Source organism: Salvelinus alpinus, chromosome 11, assembly GCF_045679555.1.
Source record: "Salvelinus alpinus chromosome 11, SLU_Salpinus.1, whole genome shotgun sequence".
Taxonomy (NCBI): Eukaryota; Metazoa; Chordata; class Actinopteri; order Salmoniformes; family Salmonidae; genus Salvelinus; species Salvelinus alpinus.
The window spans coordinates 18,012,441-18,033,606 of record NC_092096.1 but is presented as its reverse complement, the minus strand read 5'-3'; the positions used below and the strand labels follow the sequence as shown (position 1 = coordinate 18,033,606).

General features: G+C 47.9%; 3 protein-coding genes across 4 annotated transcripts in view; 2 read left to right on the top strand and 1 right to left on the bottom strand.

The window, feature by feature from the left end:
- pnpla8 (patatin-like phospholipase domain containing 8) overlaps positions 1 to 13,547 on the bottom strand; it is a 33,277-nt gene extending 19,730 nt beyond the window's left edge. The window contains exons 1-7 of one of the 2 annotated variants that reach the window (XM_071331911.1): positions 13,463 to 13,547; positions 10,882 to 12,179; positions 10,227 to 10,376; positions 9,781 to 10,027; positions 6,255 to 6,426; positions 4,405 to 4,462; positions 3,709 to 3,903 (exon numbers count right to left, since the gene is read on the bottom strand). In XM_071331911.1, the coding sequence (XP_071188012.1) occupies positions 3,709 to 3,903; positions 4,405 to 4,462; positions 6,255 to 6,426; positions 9,781 to 10,027; positions 10,227 to 10,376; positions 10,882 to 11,943 (1,884 nt within the window). In that variant the 5' untranslated portion in view covers positions 11,944 to 12,179; positions 13,463 to 13,547. Of the gene's footprint in view, positions 1 to 3,708; positions 3,904 to 4,404; positions 4,463 to 6,254; positions 6,427 to 9,780; positions 10,028 to 10,226; positions 10,377 to 10,881; positions 12,180 to 12,887; positions 13,014 to 13,462 lie in introns of those variants that run through there. The other variant, XM_071331912.1, reaches the window with a different exon arrangement.
- akap14 (A-kinase anchoring protein 14) lies at positions 12,410 to 13,030 on the top strand. Its single transcript, XM_071331913.1, has one exon. It carries the CDS (start codon positions 12,512 to 12,514, stop codon positions 13,028 to 13,030), a length of 519 nt encoding a protein of 172 aa, XP_071188014.1. The 5' UTR covers positions 12,410 to 12,511.
- A 5,252-nt stretch (positions 13,548 to 18,799) lies between the features above and the next one.
- Positions 18,800 to 21,166, top strand: avpr2l (arginine vasopressin receptor 2, like). Its single transcript, XM_071331910.1, has 2 exons — positions 18,800 to 20,154; positions 20,443 to 21,166. The coding sequence occupies exons 1-2, from the start codon at positions 19,299 to 19,301 to the stop codon at positions 20,520 to 20,522; spliced, it is 936 nt and encodes a 311-aa protein (XP_071188011.1). The 5' UTR covers positions 18,800 to 19,298; the 3' UTR covers positions 20,523 to 21,166.

Below are 21,166 nucleotides of genomic sequence, written 5' to 3'. Positions count from 1 at the left end.
TTAGCCTGCTGGCTGTTGATTGCAATAATTAATTTAGCCTAAACCTGAAGCCTAACTTATGGGCTCCTGAGTGGCACAGCGGTCTAAGGCACTGCATCTCAGTGCTAGAGGCGTCACTACAGACCCTGGTTTGATTCCAGGCTGTACCACAACCGGCCGTGATTGGGAGTCCCATAGGGCGGCGCACAATTGGCCCAGCGTCAGCCGGGATAGGGTTAGGCCATCATTGTAAATAAAAATGTGTTCTTAACTGACTTGCCTAGTTAAATAAAGGTTAAATAAATATAAATAAATTATGATGATAGCTAACCAAGCCAGCTAGATAATGATCCTTTTGAAAGCTCAGTCTCAGTGTGCAAAGCAGTCATCAAGGCAAAGGGTGGCTACTTGAAGCATCTTTGTTTTAACACTTTTTGGTTACTACATGATTGCATGTGTGTTATTTTATAGTTCTGATGTCTTCACTATTATTCTACAATGTAGAAAATAATCAAAATAAAGAAAAACCCTTGAATGAGTAGGTGTGGCCAAACACTTGACTGGTACTGTATGTGTTTAATATACTATCCAGACAAGAAAATGTCACAGAACATTCCATAGAATTCTACAAAAATACCACTGGTCCCTAAAACGTGTAACTCATTCACAATAAAAAGTATTACTATTCTGATTTCAGATGATCAATCCTTACAGAACACGGAACACTCAATATGCTTTACGATTTTCTCCATCTTCATTAGGAAGTTGTGTGGCGGCAGTTGGGGGAAAAAAACGAGTTGTTTCTTGACTGAGTACCAGTTGATGGCTGTGGTGCCAATTTGTCATATCATTTGAAAGGGCTGTTTCTCAGCTTTCAAAATATGTATCATGTTTTCATATATGGTTTGACACCAGCAAATGTAGCTCGTTACTGCATGCAGAGGTCATGGTGTGAGTACATTTCAGAGCAGTTAGCTGGTGTTCTCAAGCCTAGTGTTTCCAGTCCCCTTTAAAACACAGACGGGCTGGCGGGCGTCTCCATCCGGACTGACTGAGAGCAGAGGGAGTTCAGCTGTCAACCGGTTTCTCAGCCAAGAGCTACAGCTGCTACTTGCATGTTAATCCACACACACACACACACACACACACACACACACAATACATGAAACAGAACATAAAGGGATTAGCGATAAGAGTCTATTGACTATGTAATAGCATATTAGTTAGGCCTGTCCACTGGGTATGTAGCATTGTCAGAGAAGGGACAGAGAGCTGAAGGGACATTATGGATAATGAAAGCACTGTGTCATGAAATGGACTTAGCCTTATCAAAATGTTGAAGCAGGAAGTTCAATGATCGAAAGGAGGTTCATCCAAGATAACAGCAAGGTCTCGTGACAAGCTAAGGATTTAAATGATTACTGGCACATTAAAACTACCACATATGTCCATTGAACAGTAGAGAAAACTCCAAAAACAACACAGCTCTCTGAAGAGGCGAGTCAAGAGCTGTGGACTTTGAATAAATCTCTAGTCTACACTCTCCTCTTTGGTCTGTTGTGAAGCTTTTGAAACGAGGGAAACAGAGCCAAAACACAGTAAATAAAGCACACAGTAAATAAAGCATGTCACCAAATCATCCATCTCTCTCCACACACACAGATCTCACGCCGACTAATCCTGTGGCGTGTGCGTGCAGTACGTGTTTAAATATCAATAAATGATTGGAGTGTGTGTGGCAGGGCACTGTGCTCCATTGTGAATGGCTGATCAAAGGGACTGTGGGGCAGGCAGGCAGCTACCTCTCCTTTCAGACTCTGGGTAAAGGTTAAAGAGCGGCTGTCTGAGGGCTCTGCCCAGATGGAGAGATGGAGGGAGGCCCAAACCCACTTGGTCGGGTAGATAGAATATTCACTGGTTGCCATGGAGATTTCTAAGGCTCTGAGAAGAGAGCTTGCTTTGCACTTAGCTGTGATTTCCTACTTCCTGAAACAAACTAACATCCAGGAAACAGCTTTCGATCTGACGCAGGTGTACAGTCTACAACCAAACAAAACTAAAGCAGGTCAACGGAGTGGCATCCAAATTACACAGGTCAAATAGCATTTTGTTTACCTAGAAGAAAGTCTGACAAACAAATAGGCTGTTGAGGTACAACCTGACAGAGGGTTGGCTATACATCAGATATTCTCTTTCATCAAGAGTCACTGTCTCCTGCCATTACCCTACAGACAGCAGCACCTACAGGAACCCTTCTCCATCACAGTGGGGCTCAGTCTTTGATGTGTGTGTTTGAAGTGAGAGTGAGTAAGAGTTCTGTTCACAAACACAAACAGACCCCACAGAGCCCCAGGACAGCAACACAATTAGACCCAACCACATCATGAGAAAACAAAAATATATTTTTTTCCAATGTGTCAAGTAACTAACAAAAAAAACTGAGCAAACTAGAATGCTATTTGGCCCTAAACAGAGAGTACACAGTGGCAGAATACCTGACCACTGTGACTGACCCAAACTTAAGGAAAGCTTTGACTATGTACAGACTCAGTGAGCATAGCCTTGCTATTGAGAAAGGCCGCCGTAGGCAGACCTGGCTCTCAAGAGAAGACAGGCTATGTGCCCACTGCCCACAAAATGAGGTGGAAACTGAGCTGCACTTCCTAACCTCCTGCCAAATGTATGACCATATTAGAGACACATATTTCCCTCAGATTACACAGATCCACAAAGAATTCATAAACAAATCCAATTTTGATAAACTCCCATATCTACTGGGTGAAATACCAGTGTGACATCACAGCACCAAGATTTGTGACCTGTTGCCACAAGAAAAGGGCAACCAGTGAATAACAAACAAATATTACCCATGTTTATTTATTTTCCCTTTTGTACTTTAACTATTTTCACATCGTTACAATACTGTATATACACAAATGTCTTTATTATTTTGGAACTTTTGTGAGTGTAATGTTTACTGTTCATTTTTTATTGTTTATTTCACTTTGGTTTATTATCTATTTCACTTGCTTTGGCAATGTTAACATATGTTTCCCATGACAATGAAGCCCCTTGAATTGATTTGAATTGAAATGGAACAGAGAGAGAGGGGAGGGGCTCTACATTTACTCTCTGGATTTCCAGCTGAGAGAACAGGCTAATTTAACACACAGAAACACACACTACAGTTAATGGCCTCAGGCCTTGGAGAGGACTATCAGGAAGTGTACTGAAAGTGTATTGATTTGCGAGAAGTGTCAGGTAAACGAGTGACAGTCAGGGAGAGATCATAGAGACAGAGAGACAAAGAGAGGGGGGTAATAGAGATAGGTTGAGGTAGATAAACAGAGAGAGAGAGATTGAGGTAGATAAACAGAGAGAGAGAAAGAGAGAGATTGAGGTAGATAAACAGATAGAGAGAAAGAGAGAGGTTGAGGTAGATAGAGAGAAAGAGAGAGGTTGAGGTAGATAGAGAGAAAGAGAGAGGTTGAGGTAGATAGAGAGAAAGAGAGAGGTTGAGGTAGATAGAGAGAAACAGAGAGGTTGAGGTAGATAGAGAGAAACAGAGAGGTTGAGGTTGAGGTAGATAAACAGAGAAAGAGAGAGGTTGAGGTAGACAAACAGAGAGAAAGAGAGAGGTTGAGGTAGATAAACAGAGAGAAAGAGAGAGGTTGAGGTAGATAGAGAGAGAGTACTAAAGCTACACAAACAGAGAGATGAATTGGTTACCTGGTGCAGGTCTTTTCCCAGTGTATACTCCTGGAAGTACCCTGGGGCGGCGGAGGAGGCTCTGATGGCCTGCCACATCTTGTGTTTACAGTCTCCTATGTAGTGGGACCTGACCCCTGGCAGCATGCTGTAGTTCCTGAACACATAGGCCTTCAGAGGTAGACCCCTGTTCACTATGGTGCTCACTGCTGCCACCTGGAGGAGGAACAGAGGCATGAACTAAATGAAGACGTGTTCATGAGAGAAGAGATGGGTTGGTTGTTTAGCAACAAAACTAACGTGCATAACAGACGGGTTGGCTTAGATTGTTAACAACATGTAAACTATATTTAGTCTCCAATGTTTATTGAAAACATAAATACATTTGCACAATGAGCACTTGTTGTCTCTTAAATGCGTCGTTACAGTTGTTGGTTAGCTAGCTAGCGAATTTTAGCCCTATTAGCATTGACATGACATGAGTCAAAACCCCTCAAAACAAGACATGGTGTCAAGAACAAGACACAATGAGACTAAACGAGAAACCTATGACTCCCTGCATGGCAGCTTCTTGTCATTGTTGCTAGCTATCTGACCGTCCAGGATCATTACAACGCAGGCCTTCCAGACGTATCAATGCGTACGTATCATTTTGGTGACTAGTCAGCCAACCCGTCTATATGGAGATGTTAAAGTGATGTATAGATCAAACCTTACCTTTGGGCATGTTGGATCCCGGGCTGTCTCGACCATGACGCCTTCTCCCATTCGCTCCCTGTTACACACAAAACATTCACCACTTCATTATCAAATCAGACTAAATTATACGGCAATTTACATGCTCCAAAATAAGAACATGATTTTCATAGGTCAGACTACACTGTCGAGATATTTTACACCACTGACATGACAGTATACTAGACGGAGCAGCAGGGAACTGACACGACAGTATACTAGACGGAGCAGCAGGGTACTGACACGACAGTATACTAGACGGAGCAGCAGGGTACTGACACGACAGTATACTAGACGGAGCAGCAGGGTACTGACACGACAGTATCTGAGACGGAGCAGCAGGGTACTGACACGACAGTATCTGAGACGGAGCAGCAGGGTACTGACACGACAGTATACTAGACGGAGCAGCAGGGTACTGACACGACAGTATACTAGACGGAGCAGCAGGGTACTGACACGACAGTATACTAGACGGAGCAGCAGGGTACTGACACGACAGTATACTAGACGGAGCAGCAGGGTACTGACACGACAGTATACTAGACGGAGCAGCAGGGTACTGACACGACAGTATACTAGACGGAGCAGCAGGGTACTGACACGACAGTATACTAGACGGAGCAGCAGGGTACTGACACGACAGTATACTAGACGGAGCAGCAGGGTACTGGCACGACAGTATACTAGACGGAGCAGCAGGGTACTGACAAGACAGTATACTAGACGGAGCAGCAGGGTACTGACACGACAGTATACTAGACGGAGCAGCAGGGTACTGACACGACAGTATACTAGACGGAGCAGCAGGGTACTGACACGACAGTATACTAGACGGAGCAGCAGGGTACTGACACGACAGTATACTAGTCGGAGCAGCAGGGTACTGACACGGCAGTATACTAGACGGAGCAGCAGGGTACTGACACGGCAGTATACTAGACGGAGCAGCAGGGTACTGACACGACAGTATACTAGACGGAGCAGCAGGTTACTGACACGACAGTATACTAGAAGGAGCAGCAGGGTACTGACAAGACAGTATACTAGACGGAGCAGCAGGGTACTGACACGACAGTATACTAGACGGAGCAGCAGGGTACTGACACGACAGTATACTAGACGGAGCAGCAGGGTACTGACACGACAGTATACTAGACGGAGCAGCAGGGTACTGACACGACAGTATACTAGACGGAGCAGCAGGGTACTGACACGACAGTATACTAGACGGAGCAGCAGGGTACTGACACGACAGTATACTAGACGGAGCAGCAGGGTACTGACAAGACAGTATACTAGACGGAGCAGCAGGGTACTGACACGACAGTATACTAGACGGAGCAGCAGGGTACTGACACGACAGTATACTAGACGGAGCAGCAGGGTACTGACACGGCAGTATACTAGACGGAGCAGCAGGGTACTGACACGACAGTATACTAGACGGAGCAGCAGGGTACTGACACAACAGTATACTAGACGGAGCAGCAGGTTACTGACACGACAGTATACTAGACGGAGCAGCAGGGTACTGACACGACAGTATACTAGACGGAGCAGCAGGGTACTGACAAGACAGTATACTAGACGGAGCAGCAGGGTACTGACACGACAGTATACTAGACGGAGCAGCAGGGTACTGACACGACAGTATACTAGACGGAGCAGCAGGGTACTGACATGACAGTATACTAGACGGAGCAGCAGGGTACTGACACGACAGTATACTAGACGGAGCAGCAGGGTACTGACACGACAGTATACTAGACGGAGCAGCAGGGTACTGACACGACAGTATACTAGACGGAGCAGCAGGGTACTGTACTCACTTGAGGATGTTCTCCCAGATCTGGCTGTCGTAGAAGGCGTGGCTCCAGCCCATCTTGACGGTTCCCACGATGACGTTCTGTTTGAACACATCAGAACCCAGCTTCCTGTAGAGTTCCTCACAATCATCCAGAGGAATCTGGAACACCCCCAACATGAAGCCCAGGATCGCACCTGCCGGATAGGGGTTCATCGTGTTAGGATGCCACGTGCCAAACAGGACTTTCAGATTTAAAAACAAATATTATTCTCCCCAATGTCGTGATATCCAATTAGTAGTTACAGTCTTGTCCCATCGCTGCAACTCCCGTACGGACTCGGGAGAGGCGAAGGTTGAGAGCCATGCGTCCTCTGAAACACAACCCCGCCAAGCCATACTGCTTCTTGACACACAGCTCGCTTAACCCAGAAGCCAGCCTCACCAACGTGTCAGAGGAAACACTGTACAGCTGGCGACCGTGTCAGCGTGCATGCGCCCGACCCACCACAGGAGTCGCTAGAGCGCGATGGGACAAGAACATTCTGGCCGGCCCAAACCCTCCCCTAACCCGGACGACGCTGGGCCAATTGTGCGTCGCCTCATGGGTCTCCCGGTCGGTCTGTAATGATGCCTCATGGGTCTCCCGGTCGGTCTGTAATGACGCCTCATGGGTCTCCCGGTCGCGGCCGGTCTGTAATGACGCCTCATGGGTCTCCCGGTCGGTCTGTAACGACGCCTCATGGGTCTCCCGGTCGCGGCCGGTCTGTAATGACGCCTCATGGGTCTCCCGGTCGGTCTGTAATGACGCCTCATGGATCTCCTGGTCGCGGCCGGTCTGTAATGACGCCTCATGGGTCTCCCGGTCGGTCTGTAATGACGCCTCATGGGTCTCCCGGTCGGTCTGTAATGACGCCTCATGGGTCTCCCGGTCGCGGCCGGTCTGTAATGACGCCTCATGGGTCTCCCGGGTCGGTCTGTAATGACGCCTCATGGGTCTCCCGGTCGCGGTCGGTCTGTAATGACGCCTCATGGGTCTCCCGGTCGCGGTCGGTCTGTAATGACGCCTCATGGGTCTCCCGGTCGCGGCCGGTCTGTAATGACGCCTCATGGGTCTCCCGGTCGCGGCCGGTCTGTAATGACGCCTCATGGGTCTCCCGGTCGCGGCCGGTCTGTAATGACGCCTCAAGAGTCTCCCGGTCGCGGCCGGTCTGTAATGACGCCTCATGGGTCTCCCGGTCCCGGTCGGTCTGTAATGACGCCTCATGGGTCTCCCGGTCGCGGCCGGTCTGTAATGACGCCTCATGGGTCTCCCGGTCCCGGTCGGTCTGTAATGACGCCTCATGGGTCTCCCGGTCGGTCTTTAATGACGCCTCATGGGTTTCCCGGTCCCGGTCGGTCTGTAATGACGCCTCATGGGTCTCCCGGTCCCGGCCGGTCTGTAATGACGCCTCATGGGTCTCCCGGTCGCGGCCGGTCTGTAATGACGCCTCATGGGTCTCCCGGTCGCGGCCGGTCTGTAATGACGCCTCATGGGTCTCCCGGTCGCGGCCGGTCTGTAATGACGCCTCATGGGTCTCCCGGTCGCGGCCGGTCTGTAATGACGCCTCATGGGTCTCCCGGTCGCGGCCGGTCTGTAATGACGCCTCATGGGTCTCCCGGTCGCGGCCGGTCTGTAATGACGCCTCATGGGTCTCCCGGTCGCGGCCGGTCTGTAATGACGCCTCATGGGTCTCCCGGTCGCGGCCGGTCTGTAATGACGCCTCATGGGTCTCCCGTCGCGGTCGGTCTGTAATGACGCCTCATGGGTCTCCCGGTCGCGGCCGGTCTGTAATGACGCCTCATGGGTCTCCCGGTCGGTCTGTAATGACGCCTCATGGGTCTCCCGGTCGCGGCCGGTCTGTAATGACGCCTCATGGGTCTCCCGGTCGCGGTCGGTCTGTAATGACGCCTCATGGGTCTCCCGGTCGCGGCCGGTCTGTAATGACGCCTCATGGGTCTCCCGGTCCCGGTCGGTCTGTAATGACGCCTCATGGGTCTCCCGGTCGGTCTGTAATGACGCCTCATGGGTTTCCCGGTCCCGGTCGGTCTGTAGTGACGCCTCATGGGTCTCCCGGTCCCGGTCGGTCTGTAATGACGCCTCATGGGTCTCCCGGTCGGTCTTTAATGACGCCTCATGGGTCTCCCGGTCGCGGCCGGTCTGTAATGACGCCTCATGGGTCTCCCGGTCGCGGCCGGTCTGTAATGACGCCTCATGGGTCTCCCGGTCGCGGCCGGTCTGTAATGACGCCTCATGGGTCTCCCGGTCGCGGTCGGTCTGTAATGACGCCTCATGGGTCTCCCGGTCGCGGTCGGTCTGTAATGACGCCTCATGGGTCTCCCGGTCGCGGCCGGTCTGTAATGACGCCTCATGGGTCTCCCGGTCCCGGTCGGTCTGTAATGACGCCTCATGGGTCTCCCGGTCGGTCTGTAATGACGCCTCATGGGTCTCCCGGTCGGTCTGTAATGACGCCTCATGGGTTTCCCGGTCTGTAATGACGCCTCATGGGTCTCCCGGTCGCGGCCGGTCTGTAATGACGCCTCATGGGTCTCCCGGTCGCGGCCGGTCTGTAATGACGCCTCATGGGTTTCCCGGTCTGTAATGACGCCTCATGGGTCTCCCGGTCGGTCTGTAATGACGCCTCATGGGTCTCCCGGTCGCGGCCGGTCTGTAATGACGCCTCATGGGTCTCCCGGTCGCGGCCGGTCTGTAATGACGCCTCATGGGTCTCCCGGTCGCGGCCGGTCTGTAATGACGCCTCATGGGTCTCCCGGTCGCGGCCGGTCTGTAATGACGCCTCATGGGTCTGCCGGTCGCGGCCGGTCTGTAATGACGCCTCATGGGTCTCCCGGTCGCGGCCGGTCTGTAATGACGCCTCATGGGTCTCCCGGTCGCGGCCGGTCTGTAATGACGCCTCATGGGTCTCCCGGTCGCGGCCGGTCTGTAATGACGCCTCATGGGTCTCCCGGTCGCGGCCGGTCTGTAATGTCGCCTCATGGGTCTCCCGGTCGCGGCCGGTCTGTAATGACGCCTCATGGGTCTCCCGGTCGCGGCCGGTCTGTAATGACGCCTCATGGGTCTCCCGGTCGCAGCCGGTCTGTAATGACGCCTCATGGGTCTCCCGGTCGCGGCCGGTCTGTAATGACGCCTCATGGGTCTCCCGGTCGCGGCCGGTCTGTAATGACGCCTCATGGGTCTCCCGGTCGCGGCCGGTCTGTAACGACGCCTCATGGGTCTCCCAGTCGCGGCCGGTCTGTAATGACGCCTCAAGCGCTGCGCCACTGGGGAGGCCCTGACTTTTTGATTTTAAGACTGGACTGTATAGTGCCTTTCATTAAATATAAGTCACTGGTTTCTCAGACATAAATGAAACCTAGTCTTGGCCTAAAAAGAATGCTCAATGGGTTATGTTCTCAGGACTAGGCCTGATCTGTGTCTGGGAAAGCAGCCCTAGTAGTGTGGACCGATATCATGTAGTATAAAATACAGGGAGCATGGTGAAACAGCCTACCTGTGCTGACCCCACAGATGTAGTCAAACAGCTGGTAGATGGGTTTGCCCGTCAGGCTCTGCAGTTTGTGTAGGGTCTGCAGGGCTACCAGTCCCCTGGTCCCCCCTCCATCGATGGCCAGGATCCGTATACCCTGGCCCTTCACAGGGTCTGTGTATCCCACCAGGGCCAGGGCCTCTCTCACTGCAGCCTGGAGCCTGGGGTCTCTGGTCTGCCTCAGACGCAACAGGCACGGGATCACCCTCTCCTGGGGGGGGTAAGGGAGACAGGTGGAGGTTCACTTCAGCAAATTCACACACTTCTACATGTACCTATCTTAGTTGAATGCACTGATTGGAAGTTGGTCTATGAGAGCATCTGCTACATGACTATAATATGAATGTAAATATACCCACAGTATATCTACAAGGATTGAAGTTTACATTGTCTACAGAAACATCCCACACCTTGACGGCCACGCCGCGTGTCTCAGGGTACTCCAGTAGATGCAGGCTAAGCTCCTCCACACGGCTGGTGTGGATATTCATGTCTGAGGCTTTCTGGATGCCCTGCACCAAGGCTCTGGTCCGGTTGTCCATACTCACCCGGGCTATGATCTGGGATGGGAGGGCACAGAACATATCCAGGATCCTTTTTTAAAAATGTATATCAAAATTAGATATAAGGTAATCATTGTGTGTAATGTTTTCCCTCTGTCCCAGATCATTGAACATGAACTTCATACTGACAGGGTAAGACACTTCAAACTGACAGGGTAAGACACTTCAAACTGACAGGGTAAGACACTTCATACTGACAGGGTAAGACACTTCATACTGACAGGGTAAGACACTTCATACTGACAGGGTAAGACACTTCAAAACTGACAGGGTAAAACACTTCAAACTGACAGGGTAAGACACTTCAAACTGACAGGGCAAGACACTTCAAACTGACAGGGTAAGACACTTCAAACTGACAGGGTAAGACACTTCAAACTGACAGGGTAAGACACTTCAAACTGACAGGGCAAGACACTTCATACTGACAGGGTATTAAAAGTTCATTTTAATTCATTCACATGGCAGAGAATCATTCATTTATATGAATCAGTTTCAGTACCTTCTCTCTCTGGCTCAGCAGTAGTTTCTTGGTCCCCTCTTCAGCGTTCTTCTTCTCCATCTTCTCTCCAGGCTTCCTCATAGCCACCTCAGTGGTCTTCTCTCCAGGCTTCCTCATAGCCACCTCAGTGGTTTTCTCTCCAGGCTTCCTCACAGCCTCCTCATTGGTATTCTCTTTAACTGCTGCTGTGACGCTCTTGGGGTCAGCTCTGAACTTACTAGGTACCAAGGGTGCTATGTAGCTGCCAAAGAATGCCTGAACATTGGGGCGAGGGTCAGACAGATACTGCCCAAACCCCCCTTTTTTAGAGGGTATTAGGGTGGGGGTAGGGGTGACTGGGTCAGAGGAAGCACTGTCTGTGGCAGGGCTCTCTCGGGTGGGAACACCCGAGGTTGGGCTAACCTCCTCCAGGGGAGTAGTTGGTCGTGGGGTAGCTGCCTTGCCCTGGATATCCTTGGTCTCAGCTGCCACAGGTACTGAAACGGGGATGTGGTCCCCGCTGTTAGTACTCTGATAGCGTTGACTGACAGCAGGCTTGGAGGACGTGGATGCTTGAGCATTGTCATTTAGATGGTGAGGCTTCTTGTCATCTCCTGTTGATAGACTACTACAACTCCCGAAGTAGTCGTTGACGTGTTGAGACAGGGTGCTGTATGTCTCGTCCATGTTGGTGGACAGGGCCTCTGGTTGGAACAGCTGTAACGTCTGCTTGGCCATGACTGACGAGGAGCTAGCGGTGGATATAGCCGCTACCGCAGCGAGGCTATGTTTGGGCTTGATGTTGGCCATGAAAGGTTTCTCTAAAGCCTGAAGTGGCTGATTCTCCTTCCCCTCCTCTCCATTGTTCTGCTCCTGTCCTACTGTCTGATCCTGCTCTTGTGACTTCATGGCTATTGCAGCAGCTGCCGGGGTTGGAGATGGAGTCGGAGACTCCGTTTCGGCCAGTACCTTCTCTGCATGGGCGGCTGCGACACTGGGCTTAAGGCGGGATATCTTGGAGAGGAGGTCGCTGCCGCTTACTGCTTTAGTAACAGTGTTGAGCGTGCTCCTGATCCGCGACATACGGCAGCTCACACCAGAGACAGGAGGTAGTTCAAATGGTATGACTGGACTACAGCCTTTGCTTGTGCCAGTGCTGATACGGGAATAGGCCTTGATGGGTCATCTCCTTCGCTTGTGTGGTCTGTGTTCAGTTAGGACAACCTCTGGAGACTGGGTCAGTAAGGGCAACCTCTAGAGACTGGGTCAGTCCTCTTGGCTCTGGTCCAGCATAGGTCATCTAGGAATGAAGCTGCCTCCTGGAATATCAGAGAAAGAAAGCTAATGGATGTCAGAGGACTTTGTGCAAAGTCTAGCTTAATAAACATACCATTTAGCCTAAAGTAAAACCACAATGGAGAGAAACAACCCCTCATTAGAATGAACAAAGGTATTTGTCCCACACAAAAAATAGATAGTGTTTGAATGGCCAACCAGTGCTACCAAATACCCGGATGTTCCTGCTGTTCCATTGTAGCCATGGAAACCCTTCAAAACAACAACATTCGTTTTCCAGTGTAGAAAACGAATGTTATCTACGGGTTTCCAAATACTTTCTCAACGTAAGTGTTGATATACGAAGAGAAACACGATGGATGAGAGGCCTTCATCAAACCTAAGCTTGAGAGCATCTGAAATCTTGAAAACTGTACTGGAGAACGCACGCGGTGCCCTCGGCCACCAGCAAGAGGTGGAAGACTCCACCGAATACGAGTTTAAAAACATCGAATGGATCTCTTGCAAGGACTTTACAATTGAACTGGGGAAACTGCGAATCGAGGAGTACATCCACACATGGGAGGTGCACTCCAGCTGGCTTTTTAGCCTAGTATTCCTCCAGGAGACGGATCATGAGTTTCACAAACAGTACCACTACCGGGCACAATGGAGCATCCCCACCCGACGCACCCCGATCCCCAAGGCGACTGCCAGTGTCTACTTTGTCATTGTGATTTCCAAGATCAAACCTCAGACTTTGCCCGTGGAGGTGTACTTTGTAGTGGAGTCGAACAGGCTGACACACAGGCCAGGGCAAACGAGGTTCAGGGAGAAGTGGTTGAAAGACGTCATCGAGAGTAAGACGCTACTCCAGAATACTGTAGACTTTTAGCAATGTAAACATTGGAATGGACAGTTAACGTTTCTGTGACGAATATTAATATCTTATGAGACACCTAACGTCACCTAGCGAGCACATATCCAGGCCAAATGGGGAACACACGAGTCAGTACATGGGCTTGTATCAATAAAGGGACCACTGCCTTCACTGTGAAGAGTTGGAAAAAAACATAGCTGCATATCAGCGAAGATATTTGTTTTACAACAACTCGGTCGTTTTTTGCTAGCTAGTTTAGCTTGCTAACTAGCGATACAACACAGCAGCTAGTACCTAACGTTAATTTATTTTACGCTGGGTTAGCTAACTAGCAAAGCAGCATCAGCTCGCTAATCATCATTGAGTTTACGACAGCCCATTTCAAAAGGTGTTTTGTAAACTATGATAAAACCTAGACAAATGTAACATTTCATCCAAGGAAATTACCAGAATAGTCAGCGTTTCATTGACAGATCTGCTCGATAAGGAAAACAGGAAATGTGTAAATATACAATAGATCACGTTACGGTGCTCTGCTTATCGATTGGCTGTTTCATAGGCACGTCAGCCGCTAACCACCAACCACGAGAGGGCATGCATTGACTGCTCTGTAACACCAGAGGGCAGCATTTTATGTAAAATAATCCTCCCTGTGTGAATCATTAGATTTCATTGTGGAAGAGCTACAGTATTTAATTGAATTAAAATAGGATAAAAATCATTCCGCATGACTCATTTGTATTACTTATGTTTGGCACAAATGTTTATTTCACCAATTAGAGTATGAACTAATGATTTGATAAAATCTAGATGGAGTGTGCATCCGATTGTAATCTACAACATTCCAGCATCATGGAGAGCGACATGGCCACATACAGCCCACCACCGAAAGTAGCTACAGGCTTATCTATAACATTATTGTTTTTGTTGTTAACCCAATCATAAGAGGAGGATTGTTCAATTGATAAAATACAATATCAACATGTGATGCAAATTAAATATGGATGATTTAGAGATCATTCATTGATCATCCCATTGAGGATGTATCTATCTCTACTATGGATTCTTCCATGCAGAGTCTCGTTCAACAACATGCCGTGTGAAATGTCAGCAAGGTGTGCAAATGTCAAATGAGCGCAGCATCTCTTATCTTGATACAACATGGTTGGGAGGAACATTTGTTTCTATGATTTCAACAAAGGTAATTGGACAAGGTCCATTCAGGTCTCATAATGGGGTGCCCACGAATCCTCTCAAACCTCATTGTAAAACCACTGTCTGGATGGGTGCCAAATGGAACCTGTTCCTGTGTCTGTTCCTTTGTCTGTGTCTGTGCCTGTTCTTTTGTCTGTGCCTGTTCCTGTGCCTGTGTCTGATCCTGTGCCTATCGCCCGCTCTAAAGGGCCATAGAGTTCTCAATGTGTTTATTGGATTTCCACCCTTATTACATGACACAAACAGTAGCTACATCACCAGTAGTGGACATAGACCAGTTGAATAAATTACTCTCTGGTACAGAGTGTAATTGTCAGGACCCGGTGTGAGAAACAGTCACTAATAGTCGGCAGAACCCAGAAGATGAGGCAGACACAGCAGTACTAGAGACGGTGGTTTAATCAAGGTAAAAGATCTTCAAGCAAAAATATAAATCCACAACGTCAAAAGTAAAGCCAAGAGAAAAAATGGATATCCTCCAAAATACAAAGAAAATCCACAAAGTGGTAAGAACAGCAGGGAAAAAACAAACCTCAAAAGACTAATCAAAAATAAACAAGAACAAAACCAGAGAACCTCTGGAAAATCCAACAAGAGAAATATATGTTCACAGCATGGCTGGGGCTGGGTGCTAACATACAAACACAGCGCAAAGAACTGAGGAACACAAAGGGATTAAATACCTACAAGGAAATGACACACAGGTGCAAATAATAATTAGAACAAGGGAAAAACAAAAGGTTCAAAAAAGGCGCAATGGGGGCATCTAGTGACCAAAAACCTGAACAATCCTGGCCAAATCCTGACAGTAATAACATGGAGGAACACAACCCACAGAGGCACAGTGCTGCTGGAGGAGCACAGTAACAACCCACAGAGGCACAGTGCTGCTGGAGAAGCACAGTAACAACCCACAGAGGCACAGTGCTGCTGGAGAAGCACAGTAACAACCCACAGAGGCACAGTGCTGCTGGAGAAGCACAGTAACAACCCACAGAGGCACAGTGCTGCTGGAGAAGCACAGTAACAACCCACAGAGGCACAGTGCTGCTGGAGGAGCACAGTAACAACCCACAGAGGCACAGTGCTGCTGGAGAAGCACAGTAACAACCCACAGAGGCACAGTGCTGCTGGATATTCCTGTTGATCCTAGCTGCCAAAATTAAACAGAATTACATTTTTGTGTTTGTGTATGTATGGTTGCATGGATGTTTTATAGCAAAAACCCTCCCCCTTTGTTCGATTCAAACAGTAATAACAGTTTCAATAGAGGTAATCAAAAACATACAGCAGAAGCAAACCCATTATTATGTCATATGTCATTATTATGTCATATGTCATTATTGTTCTGTCATCTATAGAAGAAAAGTGTTCTCTGATTATACACTGTATCCAGATTCCTGTCACAGTGCTCTGAAGTGACTCAATAGTAAACGTTGTTGAAATTATGTTCCTTTCTATGAAGGGCAGCAGATAATTCCATATATTAGTGGCGCAATCCAATTCAAGTTGCCCTTCCCTCTTAACCACGACAAGTCCCGATAGCAACCAGGTCTTGCACCATGCTCCCTGGAACCGTATAGGTAAGGTTGATGATAGGGGTAAACAAGACAAAGAGTGAGATGGTCAGATGTTTGGAACCGATAGATGATTCACACAGAGACTGAGGATAAAGAGAATCCCATGAGGTCATATACATATACATATACATATCTCTCTGGTCACCCCCAAAACCAATTCTTCCTTTGGCCGCCTCTCCTTCCAGTTCTCTGCTGCCAATGACTGGAACGAACTACAAAAATCTCTGAAACTGGAAACACTTATCTCCCTCACTAGCTTTAAGCACCAGCTGTCAGAGCAGCTCATAGATTACTGCACCTGTACATAGCCCATCTATAATTTAGCCCAAACAACTACCTCTTTACCTACTGTATTTATTTATTTATTTTGCTCCTTTGCACCCCATTATTTCTGTCTCTACTTTGCGCTTTCTTCCACTGCAAACCAACCATTCCAGTGTTTTTAGTTTTTATTTTACTTGCTGTGTTGTATTTACTTCGTCACCATGGCCTTTTTACATTTTTATTTATTTATACATATATTTGTTTGCCTTCACCTCCCTTATCTCACCTCACTTGCTCACATTGTATATAGACTTATTTTTTTTCACTGTATCATTGACTATATGTTTGTTTTACTCCATGTGTAACTATGTGTTGTTGTATGTGTCGAACTGCTTTGCTTTATCTTGGCCAGGTCGCAATTGTAAATGAGAACGTGTTCTCAATTTGCCTACCTGGTTAAATAAAGGTTAAATAAAAAAATAAATAAAAAATAAATATAGAAGTCAATTACACTCATATGGCTTTATTGCATGACTCCAGATTCATTTTAAAGTCTATCAGTGCGCGATGCTCCGCAACCTAAAGATGAATCACACTGAGTGGGGATATTGGGAATCCCAAGGGATCATAGAAGACGAAATTGCAGTTATTGCTATGTGGTGTTACAGCGTCCCTCCAGATTCATTTCAAAGTGGCTAGTGTAGCTCAGATCTACTGTATACTGTAGCTAGATACAGCTTTACTGCACCACTCCAGATTAATTTCAAAGTATATTGCAGTGTAGCTATAAGGCATTGGGAAACAAAAACTCTATATATATTTTAGGCATAGAGTACATGCTGTGTAAAAGTGGATATCTGAAGGCAGAAGATGCAGCAATGGAAACGTGATAAACGCTGGATGAATAATCTAAAAGGGTCTATTTCTGACTTGCTTTACGACAGCAAGCTTTAGAGCATCACTCATGTATGCACATTACGTCTGTATGTATGTTGCCCTGATCATATTGCTCCCTGTCACTGAGCATGACGGGTGGCAGAAATGATCGGCTATGAAAAGCCAACTGACATTTACTCCTGAGGTGCTGACCTGCTGCACCCTCTACAACCACTGTGACTATTATTATTTGACCCTACTGGTCATCTATGAACGTTTGAACATCTTGGCCATGTACTGTTATAATCTCTACCCGGCACATCGACTGATGTAAAATGTGCTTTATAAATAAATACATTTGATTGATTGATGGATGGGTGGCATGGACGGTTGGCATAGAGGGATGGCATGACAAGTGGCATGGACGGGTGGCATGACGGGTGGCATGTGTGGGTGGCATGGATGGATGGAATGGACGGGTGGCATGGATGGGTGGCATGATGGGTGGCATGGACGGGTGGCATGAACGGGTGGCATGACAGATGGCACGGCGGGTGGCATGGACAGGTGGCATGATGGGTGGCATGGACAGTTGGCATGATGGGTGGCATGGGCAGGTGACATGACGGGTGGCATGGGCAGGTGGCATGACGGGTGGCATGGGCAGGTGGCATGGGCAGGTGGCATGGACAGATGGCATGATGGGTGGCATGGTGGGTGGCATGGACAGGTGGCATGATGGGTGGCATGATGGGCAGCATGGACATGTGGCATGATGGGTGGCACGATGAGTGGCATGGTGGGTGGCATGGACAGGTGGCATGGTGGGTGGCATGACGGGTGGCATGGTGGGTGGCATGGACAGGTGGCATGACGGGTGGCATGGACAGGTGGCATGGACAGGTGGCATGATGGGTGGCATGATGGGTGGCATGGACAGGTGGCATGATGGGTGGCATGGACAGGTGGCATTAACTGCATAATAGATGTATAGTAGGAAAATACTATTATGTGGTACTTAACAGCGCCATAAACAGTGTCGGTGTGTCCTCACACTGAAGGAGAACAGCCTTTTATTCTAGCATGATGTGGGCTGCATCCCAAATGGCACCCTATTCCCTATATAGTGCACTACTTTTGACCAAGGCCCATAGGGTCTAAAGTAGTGCACTATGTAGGGAATGGGGTGCCATTTGGGACACAGTGATGGTGTGGAGAGGTTGTGGATAATGAATAACAGCACTCAGCACACTGTATCACTCAGGAGCGAAGGCTCTGCAAGCTGCTAGACACAAATCTCAGCTTCAATACATCCTTTCAGATATGTGCCTTCCTGCTGATAAGTACTGTACACATGACCTTTTCTTCACGACTGTCACAAAGGCACTGGGTGAAACAGAACTGAGAGAAGTGCTCTCACAGAGCCAGAGTAACGGTATAAACACATCATTTCACAATATGACATTTACCACAGTCTGAATCTCTAGGAATTCATTTTCTCCAAGAATATGCCCTGACCAGTCAATACAGTTGTTGACTTGATGCTTTTAAATAAACATGGGTCATATTGATACATGGATGCTGAGGGGGAAATGCACGACCAATGTTCTTTTACATTCAATTGTAAAGGATACGAGTCCTTATACCTGACTTTTATCAATCATATTCAACATGGATTCAATTTGAAAGAGTGTTGTTTAGGGGTGGATGTAGTCTGTTCCTTTAGTATTCTGTGGAAGAAAGGCTTCTCATCAGGCCCATGTGGCTGATGGTCACAAAGTACAGGTCTATGTCTACAATTAATATTGACAGAAAATGGAAATTAAGGACATTGAATGAAATGAATGTGCACTCACGTGTGAAGCCAGGGGAGGTGTTCATGTTGAACACGTAGCCTGGATGTTCATTACACTCTGGGAATGCGCACTGCGCACCTACCTATACAGCACATTCTGATTTCATTGGTGCATCCAGAGCCATATTTAAACAGGCCTACAGCTCTGGTGCACCTGTCGTTGCAGGCCATCTTTTCTCGGACGGTGATGGTCCGTACAAAATGTCATAGTCAGACGATGCTTGCAAGGCTACCCAACCACATAGCGCTGGGTGGCCAAACTGACGTTTCTTGAAGGTGCAGCAATTAAATTCAGGGTGAGTCGTCAGGGCGAGTCGTCAGGCAAACACCACGCTACTACCAGCTAAAGCACTTGTTGCTGCTGCGCAGAGCCACTGCGCATCATAGGCGACAGAGTGGCCGAATTGCCAATAGGAAGGTATTGGACCTAATTTTCTGAACATAATTAACAATGAAAAAACAAATAGTAACCCAAAAAATATTGTAAGGTACAATGAGTTTACAACTCAAGTATAGTGGCAATGGCAGTTCGGAGCGTGAGGACGCGGGAGGAACTGATGAAACAGGTGAACACGACTTTGCGCTTCTAAAAGCTGGAGTTTTGGGATTGATTTTTGTCTTAGCCACATGTGGGAATTTGTGCCTTCTACGTGCACTTTGGAGGAAGCGCAAGATGAATACAAAGACCCATCTGTTCCTTCTGCACCTGTGCTTCGCGGACCTAGTGGTCGCTTTCTTCCAAGTCCTACCGCAGCTCTGCATGGAGATTACACACCGGTTCCGAGGCTCAGATTTCGTCTGTAGGTCGGTGAAATATCTTCAGGTGGTTGGGATGTTCGCCTCCACATACATGATAGTGGCCATGACCATAGATCGGTACCATGCGGTCTGCAAACCCATGGTGTCGTTCTTGAAGAGTTCCTTTAAGAGGTACGTCGCCATAGGCGCAGCGTGGCTGATCTCTCTGGCTTTCAGCACTCCGCAACTCTTCATCTTCTCTCTCCAAGAACTACAGGACAACCTGTATGATTGTTGGGCGACATTTATCGAACCTTGGGGTTCTAAGATATACATCAGCTGGATCACTTTATCAGTGTTTGTTCTCCCGGTTATCATCTTGCTGTACTGCCAGGTTAAAATATGCACGGGGATATACTTCAACATGAAGAGAAAGGCGCTCCAGGCTTCCACGAGCGACAGGCGCACGGGCACCAAAGGGGTCTCGAGCGCGATGTTGAAGACGGTCAAAATGACATTCGTCATCATTATGGTCTACTCGATATGCTGGAGCCCCTTCTTTGTGGTCCAGTTGTGGTCTGCATGGAGTCCCAGTACAGCGCCCACAAATGGTAAATTCGATTTTATTTGCGTACCTGCTTGTCATTTTACTACATTGTTAGGAGCACAGGGATCTAGAAGCCACAGGTATCTAGTTTAATCACACCGATTGGCCTCCAGTTCTATTGATTTGCATGACCTTTCCCATTCTTTCTGTGGAAACCTGTAGTGCTATTTTTATCATGCCATATCCCCTCTCTCTCTCTCTCTCTCTCTCTCTCTCTCTCTCTCTCTCTCTCTCTCTCTCTCTCTCTCTCTCTCTCTCTCTCTCTCTCTCTCTCTCTCTCTCTCTCTCTCAGGTCCACTGTTTGTCATCATCATGCTGCTTGCCAGTCTAAACAGCTGTACCAACCCCTGGATCTATCTTTACTACAGCTAGGAGACACTATGTTGGACTAGCTCTGGTCCAGGCGCTACTTTCAGCTTCACAGAAGGCTCAGCATCAGCAAGCCACACATAACACCATGGACCAGAGCTATTGATGGACCATATGGGCAGTATGGAAACTCCCCCTACTCCACTGCTTCCCCTTCTACTGTATATCGCATTTCTTTGATGTCATTGAAGACCCATGGTTTAGACACATGTAAATATATGTAAATATCCTCGTTGATTCAACATCAATATTGGTATGTCAAGCCGGCCATTTTAGCTCTCAGCGGTAAGCAAATGTAATGTATATTCTTTCAAGCTAATATTCTATAAGAGGTGCAGGAACTGGAGCAGTAGAACATTTGAGGTGGCGGTACACAGTTCCGGTGAGTTCCGGTGAGCTCCTGTCCAGATCAATCACTGATTATCTGGGATGATTGGCCACCAGAAAAACTATTGTGAGGAAGGATATGGGCATCAGTGAACAACGAATGCTCGCTCTGTGAGTATAATGTGTATTTATTATGACTATCTGGTCCATATATTTATTGACGTGTTTGAACTTTGACATGTCTTTACATAGATATCTGTATTTTCTCTGTTTTTGTGTAATGCAACAATAAAACACATGTCTGTACATGATTTGAAGAA

Coding starts and splice junctions, on each gene's coding strand:
- akap14 (XM_071331913.1), top strand. CDS start 12,512: ATGGATGAGAGGCCTTCATCAAACCTAAGCTTGAGAGCATCTGAAATC.
- avpr2l (XM_071331910.1), top strand. CDS start 19,299: ATGAGTTTACAACTCAAGTATAGTGGCAATGGCAGTTCGGAGCGTGAG. Junction 20,155..20,442: donor CAGTACAGCGCCCACAAATG/GTAAATTCGATT, acceptor TCTCTCTCTCAG/GTCCACTGTTTGTCATCATC.